The sequence below is a fragment of the Mustelus asterias genome, chromosome 6 (genome assembly GCF_964213995.1).
Source record: "Mustelus asterias chromosome 6, sMusAst1.hap1.1, whole genome shotgun sequence".
Lineage (NCBI taxonomy): Eukaryota > Metazoa > Chordata > Chondrichthyes > Carcharhiniformes > Triakidae > Mustelus > Mustelus asterias.
This window is the reverse complement of record NC_135806.1, coordinates 134,559,018-134,574,657: the sequence shown is the minus strand read 5'-3', so window position 1 is coordinate 134,574,657 and position 15,640 is coordinate 134,559,018. Positions and strand designations below refer to the sequence as shown.

Sequence of the window (15,640 nt, the reverse complement as noted above, 5' to 3'; positions counted from 1 at the left end):
ACAGGACTTTAAGACATAAGAAAGAGTTGTGGATGACTTCATGTTTACAGACAGTAGAATGTAGAAAACGAGCCAGGAGTGGGAGAGGCAAAGGCGACACGGACGGAGGTTTCAGCAGATGAGTTGAGACAGAGGCGAAGTTACAGAGATGGAAATAGGCAGACTTCGTAATGGCACAAACATGAAGTTGGAAGCTCATCTTGGGACCAAGCGTGACATCAAAGTTGCGAACATACTGGCTTAATCTTAGGCAATTGTCAGGGTGAGGGATGGGGTCGGTAGCTAGGGAATGGAGTTTGGAGCGGGGGCTGAAAACAATGGCTTGTTAATTGGAGAAAATTTCTGCTCTCCCAGTACCAGATAAGCAATCTGATGATTTAGCAACAGTAGAGGAGTCAAGTGGTGAAGCAGTGTTGGTTATCGTTCTGTGTACATTTGGAAAGTAATACTGTGTCTTTGAATGAAACCAAACCAGGGGTCACAGCCTGAGGATACAGGGTAGACCACTTGGGACGGAGACAAGGAGACATTTCTTCACCCAAAGAGTGGTGAGCCTTTGGAATTCATTACCACAGGAAGTGGTTGAGGCCAAAATATTGAATGCATCCAAGAGGCAGCTAGATATAGCACTTGGGGTGAACGGGATCAAAGGGAGAAAGCCGGATTAGGTTATTGAGTTGGAATGATCAGCCATGATCGCGATGAATGGCGGAGCAGGCTCGAAGGGCCTCCGCCTGCTCCTATCTTCTATGTTTCTATGATATCATTGTGGGTCAGGGTGAGATGAGAAATAGGAGGGGCCAAGAACAGGTCCCAGGGAGACACCAAGGTATTGGTACAGGAGAAGAAAAAACTGTGGCTGTTCACTTAGGAGGTGCCGATTTGCAAAGTGCATCTCTGTGAATAGATGCTTCTAAAAGTGCACAAAGATTGACTCCAACTCTTGACCTTCACCACCTAACTTTCTTCAATACAACATCCTGCACTCCATTTTTTTAAAATCTAATTAGCATTGCCCGAATGCATCAATTGGAAATTACTAAGGTTTTACTAAATTGCTATCTTAATTAATCATAAACATACAACACATTTCCACATTCTATTGTTTAACATTGAGAAAGAGTCTGGCTCCAAGCATAAATCTATTAGCCAGGATTAAAGTTACAAGGCTTAATACTTTAACGGGGATAATAAAATGCTTACGTGCTCTTCCCAGGCCTTCCTTTCTCTTTCGTAAGCCTCTCTTCTCTTTTTCTCAAGTTGTTCTTTAAGCACTGCAGCTCGTGTATTTGCTTGAGCCTATAAAACAGGTTCATAAATAAAGACATTCTACAAAAAAGAAAACTTCCGCTTTTCCCGTGAAAAACTTCAATTTTTTCCCATAAAATCTAAATTAAAAGCAGTGCACCGCCGAGTATCTGGTGGCGGAACGTGCAGTCGAGGCATTCCGAGGGAATTGGATTCTGAAAAGAATGATGATTCAGGGCTACGGGGAGAAGCGAGAGGTGGCACAAGGTGCCGACTAGAGAGGATGCGATATTGGATCTCCTATTGGGAAATGAGTTAGGGCAGGTGATGGATGTGAGTGTGAGGGAACACTTTGGATCCAGTGATCATAATGCCATTAGTTTCAACCTGATCGTGGATAAGGATAGATCTGGTCCTCGGGTTGAAGTTCTGAACTGGAAAAAGGCCAAATTTGATGAAATGAGAAGGGATCTGGGAAGTGTGGATTGGCACAGGCTGTTCTCTGGTAAGGATGTAAATGGAAAATGGGAGGCCTTCAAAGGAGAAATTTTGAGAGTGCAGAGTTTGTATGTTCTTGTCAGGATTAAAGGCAAAGTAAATAGGAATAAGGAACCTTGGTTCTCGAGGGAGATTGTAACACTGATTAAGAGGAAGAGAGAGTTGTATGAAATGTACAGGCAGCAAGGAACACATCAGATGCTCGAGGAGTATAAAAAGTGCAAGAAGCTACTTAAGAGGGAAATCAGGAGGGCTAAAAGAAGACATGAGGTTGCTTTGGCAGACAGAGTGAAGGAAAATCCAAAGAGCTTCTATAGGTATGTTAGGAGCAAAAGGATAGTGAGGGATAAAATTGGTCCTCTTGAAGACCAGAGTGGTAGACTGTGTATGGAACCAAAAGAGATGGGGGAGATACTAAATGGTTTTTTAGCATCCGTATTTACTGAGGAAACGGGCATGGAGTCTACGGAAATAGGGCAAACTGGTAGGGAGGCCATGGAATCTTTACAGATTAAAGGGGAGGAGGTGCTCGCTGTCTTGAGGCAAATCAGAGTGGATAAATCCCCAGGACCTGACAGGGTATTCCCACGGACCTTGAGGGAAGCTAGTGTTGAACTTGCAGGGGCCCTGGCAGACATATTTAAAATGTCAATATTCACGGGGGAGGTGCCGGATGATTGGAGGGTGGCTCATGTTGTTCCGTTGTTTAAAAAAGGTTCCAAAAGAAATCCGGGAAATTATCGGCCAGTAAGTTTGACGTCGGTGGTGGGCAAGTTATTGGAAGGTGTGATAAGGGATAGGATCTACAAATATTTGGATAGACAGGGACTTATTAGGGAGAGTCAACATGGCTTTGTGCGTGGTAGGTCATGTTTGACCAATCTATTGGAGTTTTTCGAGGAGGTTACCAGGAAAGTGGATGAAGGGAAGGCGGTGGATGTTGTCTACCTGGATTTCAGCAAGGCCTTTGACAAGGTCCCTCATGGGAGGTTAGTTAGGAAGGTTCAGTCGCTAGGTATACATGGGGAGGTAGTAAATTGGATAAGACACTGGCTCAATGGAAGAAGCCAGAGAGTGGTTGTGGAGGATTGCTTCTCTGAGTGGAGGCCTGTGACTAGTGGTGTGCCGCAGGGATCGGTGTTGGGTCCATTGTTGTTTGTCATCTATATCAATGATCTGGATGATAATGTGGTCAATTGGATCAGCAAGTTTGCTGATGATACAAAGATTGGAGGTGTAGTGGACAGTGAGGAAGGTTTTCAAAGCTTGCAGAGGGATTTGGACCAACTAGAAAAATGGGCTGAAAAATGGCAAATGGAATTTAACGCAGACAAGTGTGAGATATTGCACTTTGGAAGGACAAACCAAAGAAGAACGTACTCGGTAAATGGTAGGACTCTGAAGAGTGCAGTTGAACAGAGGGATCTGGGAATACAGGTACAGAATTCCCTAAAAGTGACGTCACAGGTGGATAGGGTCGTAAAGAGTGCCTTTGGTACATTGGCCTTTATAAATCGGAGTATCGAGTATAAAAGTTGGAGTGTTATGGTAAGGTTATATAAGGCATTGGTGAGGCCGAATTTGGAGTATTGTGTACAGTTTTGGTCACCTAGTTACAGGAAGGATGTAAATAAGATTGAAAGAGTGCAGAGAAGGTTCACAAGGATGTTGCCAGGACTTGAGAAGCTGAGTTACAGAGAGAGATTGAATAGGTTGGGACTTTATTCCCTGGAGCGTAGAAGATTGAGGGGAGATTTGATAGAGGTGTATAAGATTTTGATGGGTATAGATAGAGTGAATGCAAGCAGGCTTTTTCCGCTGAGGCTAGGGGAGAAAAAAACCAGAGGGCATGGGTTAAGGGTGAAAGGAGAAAAGTTTAAAGGGAATATTAGGGGGGGCTTCTTCACGCAGAGAGTGGTGGGAGTGTGGAATGAGCTGCCGGATAAAGTGGTAAATGCGGGGTCACTTTTAACATTTAATAAAAACTTGGACGGGTTCATGGATGAGAGGGGTGTGGAGGGATATGGTCCAAGTGCAGGTCAGTGGGACTAGGCATAAAATGGTTCGGCACAGACAAGAAGGGCCAAAAGGCCTGTTTCTGAGCTGTAATTTTCTATGGTTCTATGGTGAATTGCTCCCTCAGAGAGCCAGCAGAGGCATGAGGGGTTGAAGGTCCTTCTATGCTGTACCATTCCATGATTTCAATTTTGAATAGATTTCATCTGATAGCTTTTAGCATGCTCAAGGTTCCAGGATTTCTTAATGAGTTGTTTTGAACAGCCATGTAGAATGAAGCAGCCTTGGAGATAAAGGCATTTCAGAAATCAATCACCAGTGGAAATAAGGCACACATCACCCTACAATGAAATTAATTACTGGAGCACCTTATTTACAATAAACTCCAAGGTTCTCTGCATTTTTCAGCCCTTTCTGGTTGACAGGGGCCAAAGTGGCAGACATCTCAATTGCCAGCACACTGCCATGTGTTACTCCATGGTGTCCATGCAGCAGAATTAATGCTCATCATTCAATACATTACCCCAATCATTTCAATTTAAAATTCTCATGCTCATGTTTAAGTCCCTTGAGGCTATTGGATTCACCCTTCCTTAACTCTGTTGCTTTTTCCATTTCTACAACTTCCCCCCCCAAACTCTGTCCCATTGCACACACAAACTTTCTTCACCTCAACGCCAAAGACAATGTCATCAGCCACACGGTCTGGAATTTCCAGCTTCTCCACCCTGTTCTTACCTTTTAGTATTGTGAATAAGGTTATTCTAGTCTTTAGACGCAGGGGAGCAGCAATGTTTATTTATTTATTATTTATTAGTCACAAATAGGCTTACATTAACACCGCAATGAAGTTACTGTGAAAATCCCCCTAGTCACCACACTCCAGTGCCTGTTTGGGTACACTGAGGGAGAATTTAGCATGGCCAATGCACCTAACCAGCATGTCTTTTTGACTGTGGGAGGAAATCGGAGCACCCGGAGGAAACCCCCGCCACAGGCATGGGGAGAACATGCAAACTCCGCTCAGAGTGACCCAAGCTGGGAATCGAACCCAGGTGCCTGGCGCTGTGGGGCAGCAGTGTTAACCAGTAGAAGTAATTAATGCAAAAAAAAGTGTATTGGCCGAATTCTCTGACCTCGCCTATGGCTAGGATTCTCCCGTCCTGCTGCAATGAATGGAGATTTGGTTGGATGCCAAATTCTCCATTTTCGTTGGCAGAGTGTATGAAACAGGAGAATTCGAGTCATCATATCATCCTCCTCCAACATGTTACCACCATTATCCACCTGGATGGGACGACACTCACTTGGTTCCCTTCTTATCTCATCGTAGCCAGAAAAATATCGCTTTCAATCCTGCAATAGTTTCCCTTCCCACTCAGTTACTTCTGGTACCACCTGCACACCGTGTGCTCATACACACCAATGCTCACAGAGACCTGCAGACATACTCGCTTGCGCACACATACAGACTCTCACCTCCTCCCTTGCCTAGACTCACACCCCATTACTCACCCAGACTCCTTCCTGCATGACTTGGGCTTGCAAGGTTTAGACATTTTACCGCCAAGGCAGAATTCAGGATTGGCTGTGAAGGTGCCAAGTAAGACTAAGACCAGCTGGCCCAGGCGGGAGGGCCATGTTGCTGTGGCTGCACTTTCACCTGGCCTCTTCAGCCCTCTTTATCATTCTGACCTCTGTGCTCCATCAGGGGGCTGTATAGGAGGGTGAGTGACAGCATGCGGGCAAGAGCGAGGGGGCAAGGGTGCAAAGACTGCCAAAGGTGGACGGAGAATGCACCATGGCCACACACCTTCACACTACTTGCTGTTCCTCCAATCAGTACCAAATGCACGAGTGAAATGACCTGGAGCTGCTCCTTGTGAATCTGGCACTTCCACTTACCTTTATTTTGAGAGATATGGCAGGCTGGATTGTGGTCTGTATGCTGGACAACCCTGCTCTACACCAAATCCATCCCCTTCCCTGGCAACTGCTTGTGGCTAAAGCAGACTGTTCGCAACTCTGGTGTCATATTTGATTGCCAAGATGAGTGATCGACCACATACTCGCGCTGTACGTAATTCCATAACATTGCCCGTCTCCACCTGTGCCTCAGCTCATCTACTGCTGAAATACTTATCCATGTTTTCCTTACCTTTAAACTTTGCTATGTTAACATAGTCCCGGCTGGCTTCCCATAGTCTATCCTCCATAAACTTGAGGTCATCTAAAACTTTGCGCCTGAGTTTGCATCAAGTCCTTTTCACCCTTGTGCTCAGTGACCCACATTGGCTCCCAGTTAAGCAATGCCTTGATTTTAAAATTCTTATCCTTGTTCCCAAATCCTTCCCTAGCCTTGTCCTTCCTCATCTTTGCAGTCTCCTTCAGTCCCACCCTCAATATACAACATACACTGCCACCATTGTTGGTTGTACCTTGAACTGCCTAGGCCCTAAGCTCTTAAATTCTCCCCCCCATACCTTTTGCCATTTCTTCCCTCATTTAAAACATTCCTTTCTTCTATGACCAAGCATTTGCTCATCTCCTCTATTATTGTCTTGGATGACTTTATGTCCAATTATGCTTTGGGACATTGTATAACGTTTAAGGCTCTAAATAAATACAAGTTGCCATAAACACTGAAAAATCACTTTTTCAGCCCCACTTTGTGTACTGGTATAATTCTCATGTGAAAAGATTTAGAGAAGCTGGCATTAGACTCTTCAAAGTGAAGGGGGACCTAATTGGGGTATTAAAGATTAGAAGGGATTTTCTAAATAGAAAAAAGGAGATTGCTTGAATCTGAAAATTAAAATACTGGAGAACGTGGTGAATAAGTTGATCTGGCTTTTAAGACTAGCCCACCTTTTTCTGGTCCCAAAAATCATGTTTCTGCACATACACAGAGTACAAGTTTCCTGCAGGAGTTTTTGCGCACGTCCATGACAACTGTTAGATGGAGTGAAGTTATGGATTGATAATGTGCAGAATAGGTATCAATAGCAGAGGAGGCTCAAAGGGCCAAATGGCCTATTCCTGCTTCTGTTTTCTATATATGTTTCTATGTAAAGGAGTTATATTTCTGTGAAGATGAGGATTTTTAAATAGGTTTTACTTCAGATTCAAGACATTTTAAAAGTTGCTTCAGCTTATTATTTTGTTAACAATACACGGACAACCCCAAATGCTGGGCTTATTATCCCTTACAATGGACCACGGAGAAGGGATTAAGCATAGAATGCCAGAGCGTGAGCCGAGGTGGCTCTGGAAAATCTCCAAGTTGAGTAAAAGGTACTTAATCACCTTTGAGCGATGAAGGAAACTCACTTCCACAAAGTGGTTTTAGCTTTCACTGAATTTGCAAACAATAAAAGGAAACAATTTCTCAATCTTAGCTGATCTGTCAGGTTACCCTCCCACAGGGAGTTAATGAGGATAGGCAAGGAATTCTTGCACACAATTTAAATGGTTGGTGAGGGGGCTACATTTACAAAGACCTGGGAATACGCTGCCTGCCCACTCTCCAACAGTATCTGGTGAAGGGATTGTCGGTGGGAGAAAACCACAAACTGCAGATGAATAAATGACTGGATAGGAACAAAAAAAACTGGAAAAGCCCAACAGATCAGGCAGCATCTGCAGAGAAGGGAAAAGGTTTAAAGATTCAGGTTGATGATCTTTCATAGAAATCATAGATAATATCATCAGAACTTTAGATAGAAATGCAAGAGTTTTTAAGCTAATGGAAGGAGGAGGGAGCAGGAGGAACAAAGGAGAAGATCTATGATAAGAGTGCAGGTCAGGGAGCTTAAACAACAAAAGACTTCATGATGCAAAGCCAAAAAGAGCTATAATGGATATAGTAAACAACGGTTGTTCCCAAATGAGGCATGAATGACTACAAAAATACATCTGAAGAGATAAGGAAAGAAACAAGTAAAGACAAAACTAAACAAAAACACATAAAAACAAGTCGTCCCACAACACCAGGTTAAAGCCCAACAGGTTTATTTGGAATCACAAGCTTTCGGAGCGCTGCTCCTCCATCAGGCGAGTCAAACCACTGGCTCAAAGTGGAGAGGATCTCCAAGACCTGCCGCTTCACTCACCTGATGAGCTCCGAAAGCTCGTGATTCCAAATAAACCTGTTGGACTTCAACCTGGTGTTGTGAGACTTCCTACTGTCCCCACCCCAGTCCAACGCCAGCATCTCCACATCACATAAAAACAAGGTGGAGGCAACTTTAAGTTGTTGAACTCAATGTCAAGTCCATGTCGAAATGACTGAATCAAATTATTTGGGTTAATATTGGTTGGAGTAATGCTGGCCAGGAGACCGGTGAATTTTCCTGCTCTCCTGAAAACTGGCATGGGATCTTTTTCCAATTACTTAAATGGATATTTCGAACCGCCATTGAAGAGTCTCTGAAGAGGAAACAGTAGTTTTATTGTATTGCACCTCTGCAGAAATTCCACCCATTGTATTTGGCTTCGTTCTCACTTGAAGAATTCACCAGGCATGCCTCAATCGGGTGACTGACTCTTGGTGAAAAGTTTAAGGGACACTTTGGCATGGCAAGCTAGTAATATTGTGGAGGGCAGAAAAACTCGGGGCCCAGTGCATGCAGAGAAACAAAGGAAGAATGTGTCGAGCCCGATGCATGTGCAGAGACAAGTGCCAGAATTTTCCCAAAATTTGGCTAAGTGTCATTTTTTGGCACAAAAACCAAAGTAAATCCCGGTGGCCCTACCACGTGATCAAGACCGGAATCTTTAGACATTTGACTCGCCCACCTCAGGTGTTATCTGAGCAGGCCAATCAAGGGGAAATCTCATTTAAACTACTCCCAACACTTGCTCATAGTCTAGCAAAGAACAAAAAAGGAATGATCTCCTCCGTGCTGCCAGGGTAAGTGCTTCTTGTCTTATCTCCAGGTTGATACTACGTTGATACCAGAGATGAGGGGGTGTTGATTATGAGGAGAGACTGAGCAGATTGGGTTTGTACTCGTTGGAATTTAGAAGGCTGAGGGGGGATCTTATAGAGACCTATAAGATAATGAAGGGGCTGGATAGGGTAGAGGTGGAGAGATTCTTTCCACTTAGAAAGGAAACTAGAACTCGAGGGCACAGCCTCAAAATAGAGGGGGGTCAGTTTAGGACAGAGTTGAGGAGGAACTTCTTCTCTGAGGGTGGTGAATCTCTGGAATTCTCTGCCCACTGAAGTGGTGGAGGCTACCTCGTTGAATATGTTTAAATCACGGATAGATGGATTCCTGATCGGTAAGGGAATTAGGGGTTATAGGGATCAGGCGGGTAAGTGGAACTGATCCACTTCAGATCAGCCATGATCTTATTGAATGGCGGGGCAGGCTCGAGGGGCTAGATGGCCTACCCCTGCTCTTATTTTTTATGTTCTTATCTCACCACTCTGCCTCTCAGATACCCCTCACTATGTCACTGGGACCCACCGCTCGAACTCCCACATGCTTCCTCATCTACTGAGTCTCCTCTCCTCATCAGTCCATCCCTGAACAAAGAAAATTACAGCACAGGAACAGGCCCTTCGGCCTTCCAAGCCTGCACCGACCATGCTGCCCGACTTAACTAAAACCCCCTACCCTTCCAGCGACCATATCCCTCTATTCCCATCCTATTCATGTACTTGTCAAGATGCCCCTTAAAAGTCACTACCGTATCCGCTTCCATGACCTCCCCCGGCAACCAGTTCCAGGCACCCACTACTCTCTGTGTAAAAAATCTGCCTCGTACATCTCCTTCAAATAGTGCCCCTCGCACCTTAAACCTATGCCCCTAGCAATTGACTCTTCTACCCTGGGAAAAAGCTTCTGACTATCCACTCTGTCCATGCCTCTCATAATCTTGTCGACTTCTATCAGGTCTCCCCTCAACCTCCGTCGCTCCAGCGAGAACAAACCAAGTTTCTCCAACCTCTCCTCCTAGCTAATGCCCTCCATACCAGGCAACATCCTGGTAAATCTTTTCTGTATCCTCTCCAAAGCCTCCACATCCTTCTGGTAGTGTGGCAACCAGAATTGAACACTATATTCCAGGTGCGGCCTAACTAAGGTTCTATAAAGCTGCAACATGACTTGCCAATTTTTAAACTCAATACCCTGTCTTTTTAAACTCTGCTCATGTGCAGTGCCCACACATGCCTGGCATCATTGCCATGTGACCCGGCAAGCAGCCAGTTTACAGCCTCCCAATGTGTCTCCCTGCAATAGACGTTGGCTCACAAAAGATCCAAGTCTGGCGGTGAGATGGCTAAATTCCAAATCCTCATACCTTTTGATTAGTGCGCTCTGGATCTCGCAGGAGCAGGTCTATGTGGAGGGTGAGGTAGGTGAGAGAGAAAAGAGGAGCCTCTGCACTTTCATTCATCTCCCCAAATTCACGGGAGTTCGGTCTCTCCCAGAACTTTGCCGGTTTGGTCATCTTAAAATCTCCACAAGTGCAGACCGTACCATCCTGCTTCATGACAGGCACTACTGGTGTAGCCCAGTCAGCTCCTAAACACCAGTGGATAAATCGCTCTAATTCCAACTCAACCTTCAGATGAATCACATACAGCAACCGCTCTTACTTTGAAGCTTTTTGGTTGGATATTTGGCTTGATTCTGAGCTTCACTTGGATTCCTTCTGTTGAGCCAAAAATCCAGGACAGTTGGTCCAGGACAGCGAAGGAGGTCTAACGTTGGTTCCCTTAACTTTTTCCCTTATTGGAATATATCTTGCCTGTACTTGAAACATCTCTTCCTCAGAGATCATTCATTGTGCCATTAATTTTTCCTGTCAATGTTTGGTTCCATTTTACCTTGACTCAATTCTCATCATCCATTAAATTATTTTAATATTCTTTCATGAGATGTGGGTATCAGTCATGAGGCCAGCATTTATTTACCATCGCTAATTGCCCTTGTAATGTCCTCTGTTAGGGGTTGTGGGTTTTAACAGAGAAAAAAAGACTTGGTTTGCACACATAGATTCAAACAACACACAACGGGTTTTATTGAAGGGCTATTCCTTTGCTCTGCACAGAATACAAAACTGAAAGTAATACAGAAGCCTCTGCAAGACCCTTACCCGCCTGATCCCTATAACCCCTAATTCCCTTACCGATCAGGAATCCATCTATCCGTGATTTAAACATATTCAACAAGGTAGCCTCCACCACTTCAGTGGGCAGAGAATTCCAGAGATTTACCACCCTCTGAGAGAAGAAGTTCCTCCTCAACTCTGTCCTAAACTGACCCCCCTTTATTTTGAGGCTGTGCCCTCTAGTTCTAGCTTCCTTTCTACGTGGAAAGAATCTCTCCATCTCTACCCTATCTAGCCTCTTCATTATCTTATAGGTCTCTATAAGATCCCCCCTCAGCCTTCTAAATTCCAACGAGTACAAACCCACTCTGCTCAGTCTCTCCTCATAATCAACACCCCTCATCTCCGGTATCAACCTGGTGAACCTTCTCTGCACTCCCTCCAAGGCCAATATATCCTTCCGCAAATAAGGGGACCAATACTGCACAGTATTCCAGCTGCGGCCTCACCAATGCCCTGTACAGATGCAGCAAGACATCTCTGCTTTTATATTCTATCCCCCTTGCAATATACGCCAACATCCCATTTGCCTTCTTGATCACCTGTTGCACCTGCAGACTGGGTTTTTGCGTCTCATGCACAAGGACCCCCAGGTTCCTCTGCACAGCAGCATGTTGTAATTTCTTTCCATTTAGATAATAATCCAATTTGCTATTATTTCCTCCAAAGTGAATAACCTCGCATTTGTTAACGTTATACTCCATCTGCCAGATCCTCGCCCACTCACTCAGCCTGTCCAAATCTCTGCAGACCTTCTACACCCTCCACACGATTCACTTTTCCACTTATCTTTGTGTCGTCTGCAAACTTTGTTACCCTACACTCAGTCCCCTCCTCCAGATCATCTATATAAATGATAAATAGTTGAGGCCCCAGTACCGATCCCTGCAGCACGCCACTAGTTACCATCTGCCAACCAGAAAAGCACCCATTTATTCCAACTCTCTGCTTCCTGTCGGATAGGCAATCCCCAATCCACGCTAACACCCTACCCCCAACTCCGTGTGACCCAATCTTCTTCAGCAACCTTTTGTGAGGCACCTTATCAAAGGTCTTTTGGAAATCCAAAACACCGCATTCCCCTCCGTCAACCGCACTAGTCACATCTTCGTCAAGCACGACTTTCCCCTCATGAATCCATGCTGCGTCTGCTTAATTGAACCATTCTTATCCAGATGGCCTATTTCTTCTTTAATGATGGATTCCAGCATTTTCCCAACTACAGATGTTAAGCTAACCAGCCTGTAGTTACCCGCCTTTTGTCTATTTCCTTTTTTAAACAGCGGCGTAACATTAGCCATTTTCCAATCCGCCGGCACTACCCCAGAATCCAACGAATTTTGAGAAGGTGGTGGTGTGCTGTCTTCTTGAACATTGTAGTCCATGCGATGTAGGCATACCACAGTGCTGTTGGGGAGAGAGCTCTAGGGTTTTCACCCAACAACAGTGAAGGAACAGCAATATAGTTCCAAGTCACGATGGTGTGTGGTTTGGAGGGGAACTTGCAAATATGTTCCTAAATGGATAGAACCCCTACAGTGCAGAAAGCTGCCATTTGGCCCAGTGTGTACCGGCTCTCCAACGGAGCATTTTACCCAGGCCTAGCTCCATCCTATCCTTGGGACACTAAGGGTCAATTTAGCATGACAAATCTATCTAATCTGCACATCCTTGGACTGTGGAAGGAAACCGCAGCACTCAGAGGAAACCCATGTAAACACTGGGAGAACATGCAAACTCTGGATAGTCACCCATGGCTGGAATTGAACACGGGTCCCTGGCACTGTGAGGCAGCAGTGCTAGCCATTTAGCTACCATGCCACTCTAAGTCCTTCGAAGTCCCAGCATTGATTCAGGGGTGCATCTGCAGATGAACCTTTCAGGTTCACCTGCAGATCCACCTTCCAGGGCGGCACGGTGGCACAGTGGTTAGCACTGTTGCCTCACAGTACCAGGGAACCAGGTTCGATTCTCGGCTTGGGTTACTGTCTGTGTGGAGTTTGCACATTCTCCCCATGCCCAGGTTTCATCCGGGTGCCCCGGTTTCCTCCCACACTCCAAAGATCTGGTTAGGTTGATTGACTGTGCTAAGTTGTTCCTTAGTGTCGGGGGACTAGAGTCAGAGGTTTACAGCATGGAAACAGGCCCTTCGGCCCAACGTGTCCATGTCGCCCTTTGTTTTTAAACCCCTAAGCTGGTCCCAATTGCCTGCATTTGGCCCATATCCCTCTATACCCATCGTACCCATGTAACTATCTAAATGCTTTTTAAAAGATAAAATTGTACCCGCCTCTACTACTACCTCTGGCAGCTTGTTCCAGACACTCACCACCCTGTGTATGAAAAAATTGCCCCTCTGGACCCTTTTGTATCTCTCCCCTCTCACCTTAAACCTATGCCCTCTAGTTTTAGACTCCCCTACCTTTGGGAAAAGATATTGACTAGCTGAACTACGCCCCTCATTATTTTATGGATCTCTAGACGATCACCCCTCAGCCTTTTATGTTCCAGAGAAACATGTCCCAGTCTATCCAGCCTCTCCTTATAACTCAAACCATCAAGTCCCTAAACTAGCTAGGATAAACGCATGGGGTTATGGGGATAGGGCCTGGGGGGTGGGATTGTGCAGACTCAATGAGCCAAATGGCCTCCTTCTGCACTGCAGGATTCTATGATTAGGTGTCCTGGAGGTGGTCCATCTTCTGGCCTCAGAATATTCCTGGAGATGCATCTTGGTTCTCAGGAGGTCCATCTTCCAGTCTCAGTGCTCTGAGAGAACTATCTCCATTTTCAGGTGGTCCACCTTGTTTCTTCAACAGTGGGTCAGTGACTCTGGACGCCTTTTCAATATGGCACCTGGACAACATTGGATGACACATCATCCAGGCCTGCCCTGTCACGGAACATGACGAAAAACACCCAGGAGCACAATTCACGAGGTCGAGGCCGGAAGATTTGGCATGTTTTCCCATCAGCCTCCGCAGCGGGAAACACTCCACATTTCCATCCTCGGGCTGACAATTTGTCTCAAAATGGAAGAATTCCGCCCAATAAGTGGAGGGGGGAAGTAAAGAGTAAACTATAAATGGCACAGAGAGAATGTGAAAATAGCATCGCAGTTAATATTAAAATGAAATGAAAACTGAACTTCATTACATGAGGCATGTTGGTTTTGGAAGTACTTGTGTAATGTGGGGCAAACTGTGGGTCAGCCACATTTTTGACAACCAATAAAAACGGAGGTTCATGCTTTATAGACACTGGTTCAAAAGAAGCTGTCAAATCTTACCTTAAGTGCCTCAATTTTCTTGCGCTTTAGTTCAGTCTCATCACTGGATTCCTGTCCATCTGAGCCATCACTGTCACACTACAGAACGATATGGATAAATGACTATACTATTGTGTCAGACTCTAAAATATTAACTGATCGTAATTACATTATATTAATATCCTATTAATACTGCAAGTCATGGACATGGTCTACAAGCATAAATACTTTTTCCGACACACGCGCCTTTTGGCTTAATGGCAAACGACAACATAGCATCTTCAATGCTGTAAAATATCCCAAACCCATATCACTGAAGTATTATCACATATAATCCAGCACTGAGTTGCGTGAGGACGGATTAGGGCAACTGATCAAAAGCTTGGCCAAAGTGAAGGGTTTTGAAGAGCATCTTCAAAGAGGGGAGAAAGACAGAGCTGCAGACATGTAGGGAGGGAATTCCAGAGCTGAGGGCCATCGCTGAAGGCATGGACACCAATGGCGACAGTCCAAACATTAGTTATACAACCATTTTTCTTAAGCTACTTAAGGATGATCTGTGTTCAGTGGCTTTGGTCAGTGCGGATGGAGAAGTAGATGCTTGACTTTTTGGTAAAGAAGTTGTTTAATAATGAAAACTTATTTGGCTTATGGAACTAAATGATTGAAATGTGTTATTTTCAAAATGCTGCTGCAGTAATTAAAAGTGCAGAAGTAGAAGAGGACAGGCTACCATCACTTCAATATTTCTAGATATGGTTGTGGACACAACCCTGTGACATTGTGGAAGGGTTCCAGTGATTTACTGTTATTCCAAAAAGTAGCTCTTAAATGGTATACAACATTAAAAGTGACTGGCACAAAGTGTGACCACAGCCACAAGGAACCCACTGACAGAAAAGGGATATGTGGTTTGATTAGAATCAGGAGACGAATAGACTTTGTGCTGAACCAGCTAAATAATGCACCGTGGTAGTCGAGGATAAATTTCATTCTCACATGCTAAGTCATCAACCTTTGCCTCACTAAGCGGAGGCCAATGTACAGGAGAGAATGTAGTGGGAGGAAAATATAGTCAACCTGGTTGACAATCAATTCAACATTCAGTAAGGGATTGGAAAGAAGGAGCCCCTTCGATCTTCAGGTGATTCAGGGAAAGGTCCCCAACCTCCCGTCCCAAAAAAAAATTAATAGATATAGAAACAGAGAACATAGAAACATAGAAAAACTACAGCACAAAACAGGCCCTTCGGCCCCACAAGTTGTGCCGAACATATCCCTACCTTTTAGGCCTACCTATAACCCTCCATCCTATTAAGTCCCATGTACTCATCCAGGAGTCTCTTAAAAGACCCTATTGAGTTTGCCTCCACCACCACTGACGGCAGCCGATTCCACTCGCCCACCACCCTCTGTGTGAAAAATTTTCCCCCTAACATTTCCCCTGTACCTACCCCCCAGCACCTTAAACCTGTGTCCTCTCGT

The 15,640-nt window shown here is 44.9% G+C and overlaps 1 protein-coding gene across 4 annotated transcripts in view; it reads right to left on the bottom strand.

Annotated features, from left to right (window-relative positions):
- Window positions 1-15,640, bottom strand: part of nek1 (NIMA-related kinase 1) — a 159,887-nt gene that overhangs the window by 52,943 nt on the left and 91,304 nt on the right. For all 4 annotated transcript variants that reach the window (XM_078215147.1, XM_078215149.1, XM_078215148.1 and 1 more), the window contains 2 exons: window positions 14,177-14,254; window positions 1,204-1,299 (listed from right to left, as the gene is read on the bottom strand). In XM_078215147.1, coding sequence (XP_078071273.1) covers window positions 1,204-1,299; window positions 14,177-14,254 — 174 coding nt within the window. The remainder of the gene's footprint in view (window positions 1-1,203; window positions 1,300-14,176; window positions 14,255-15,640) is intronic.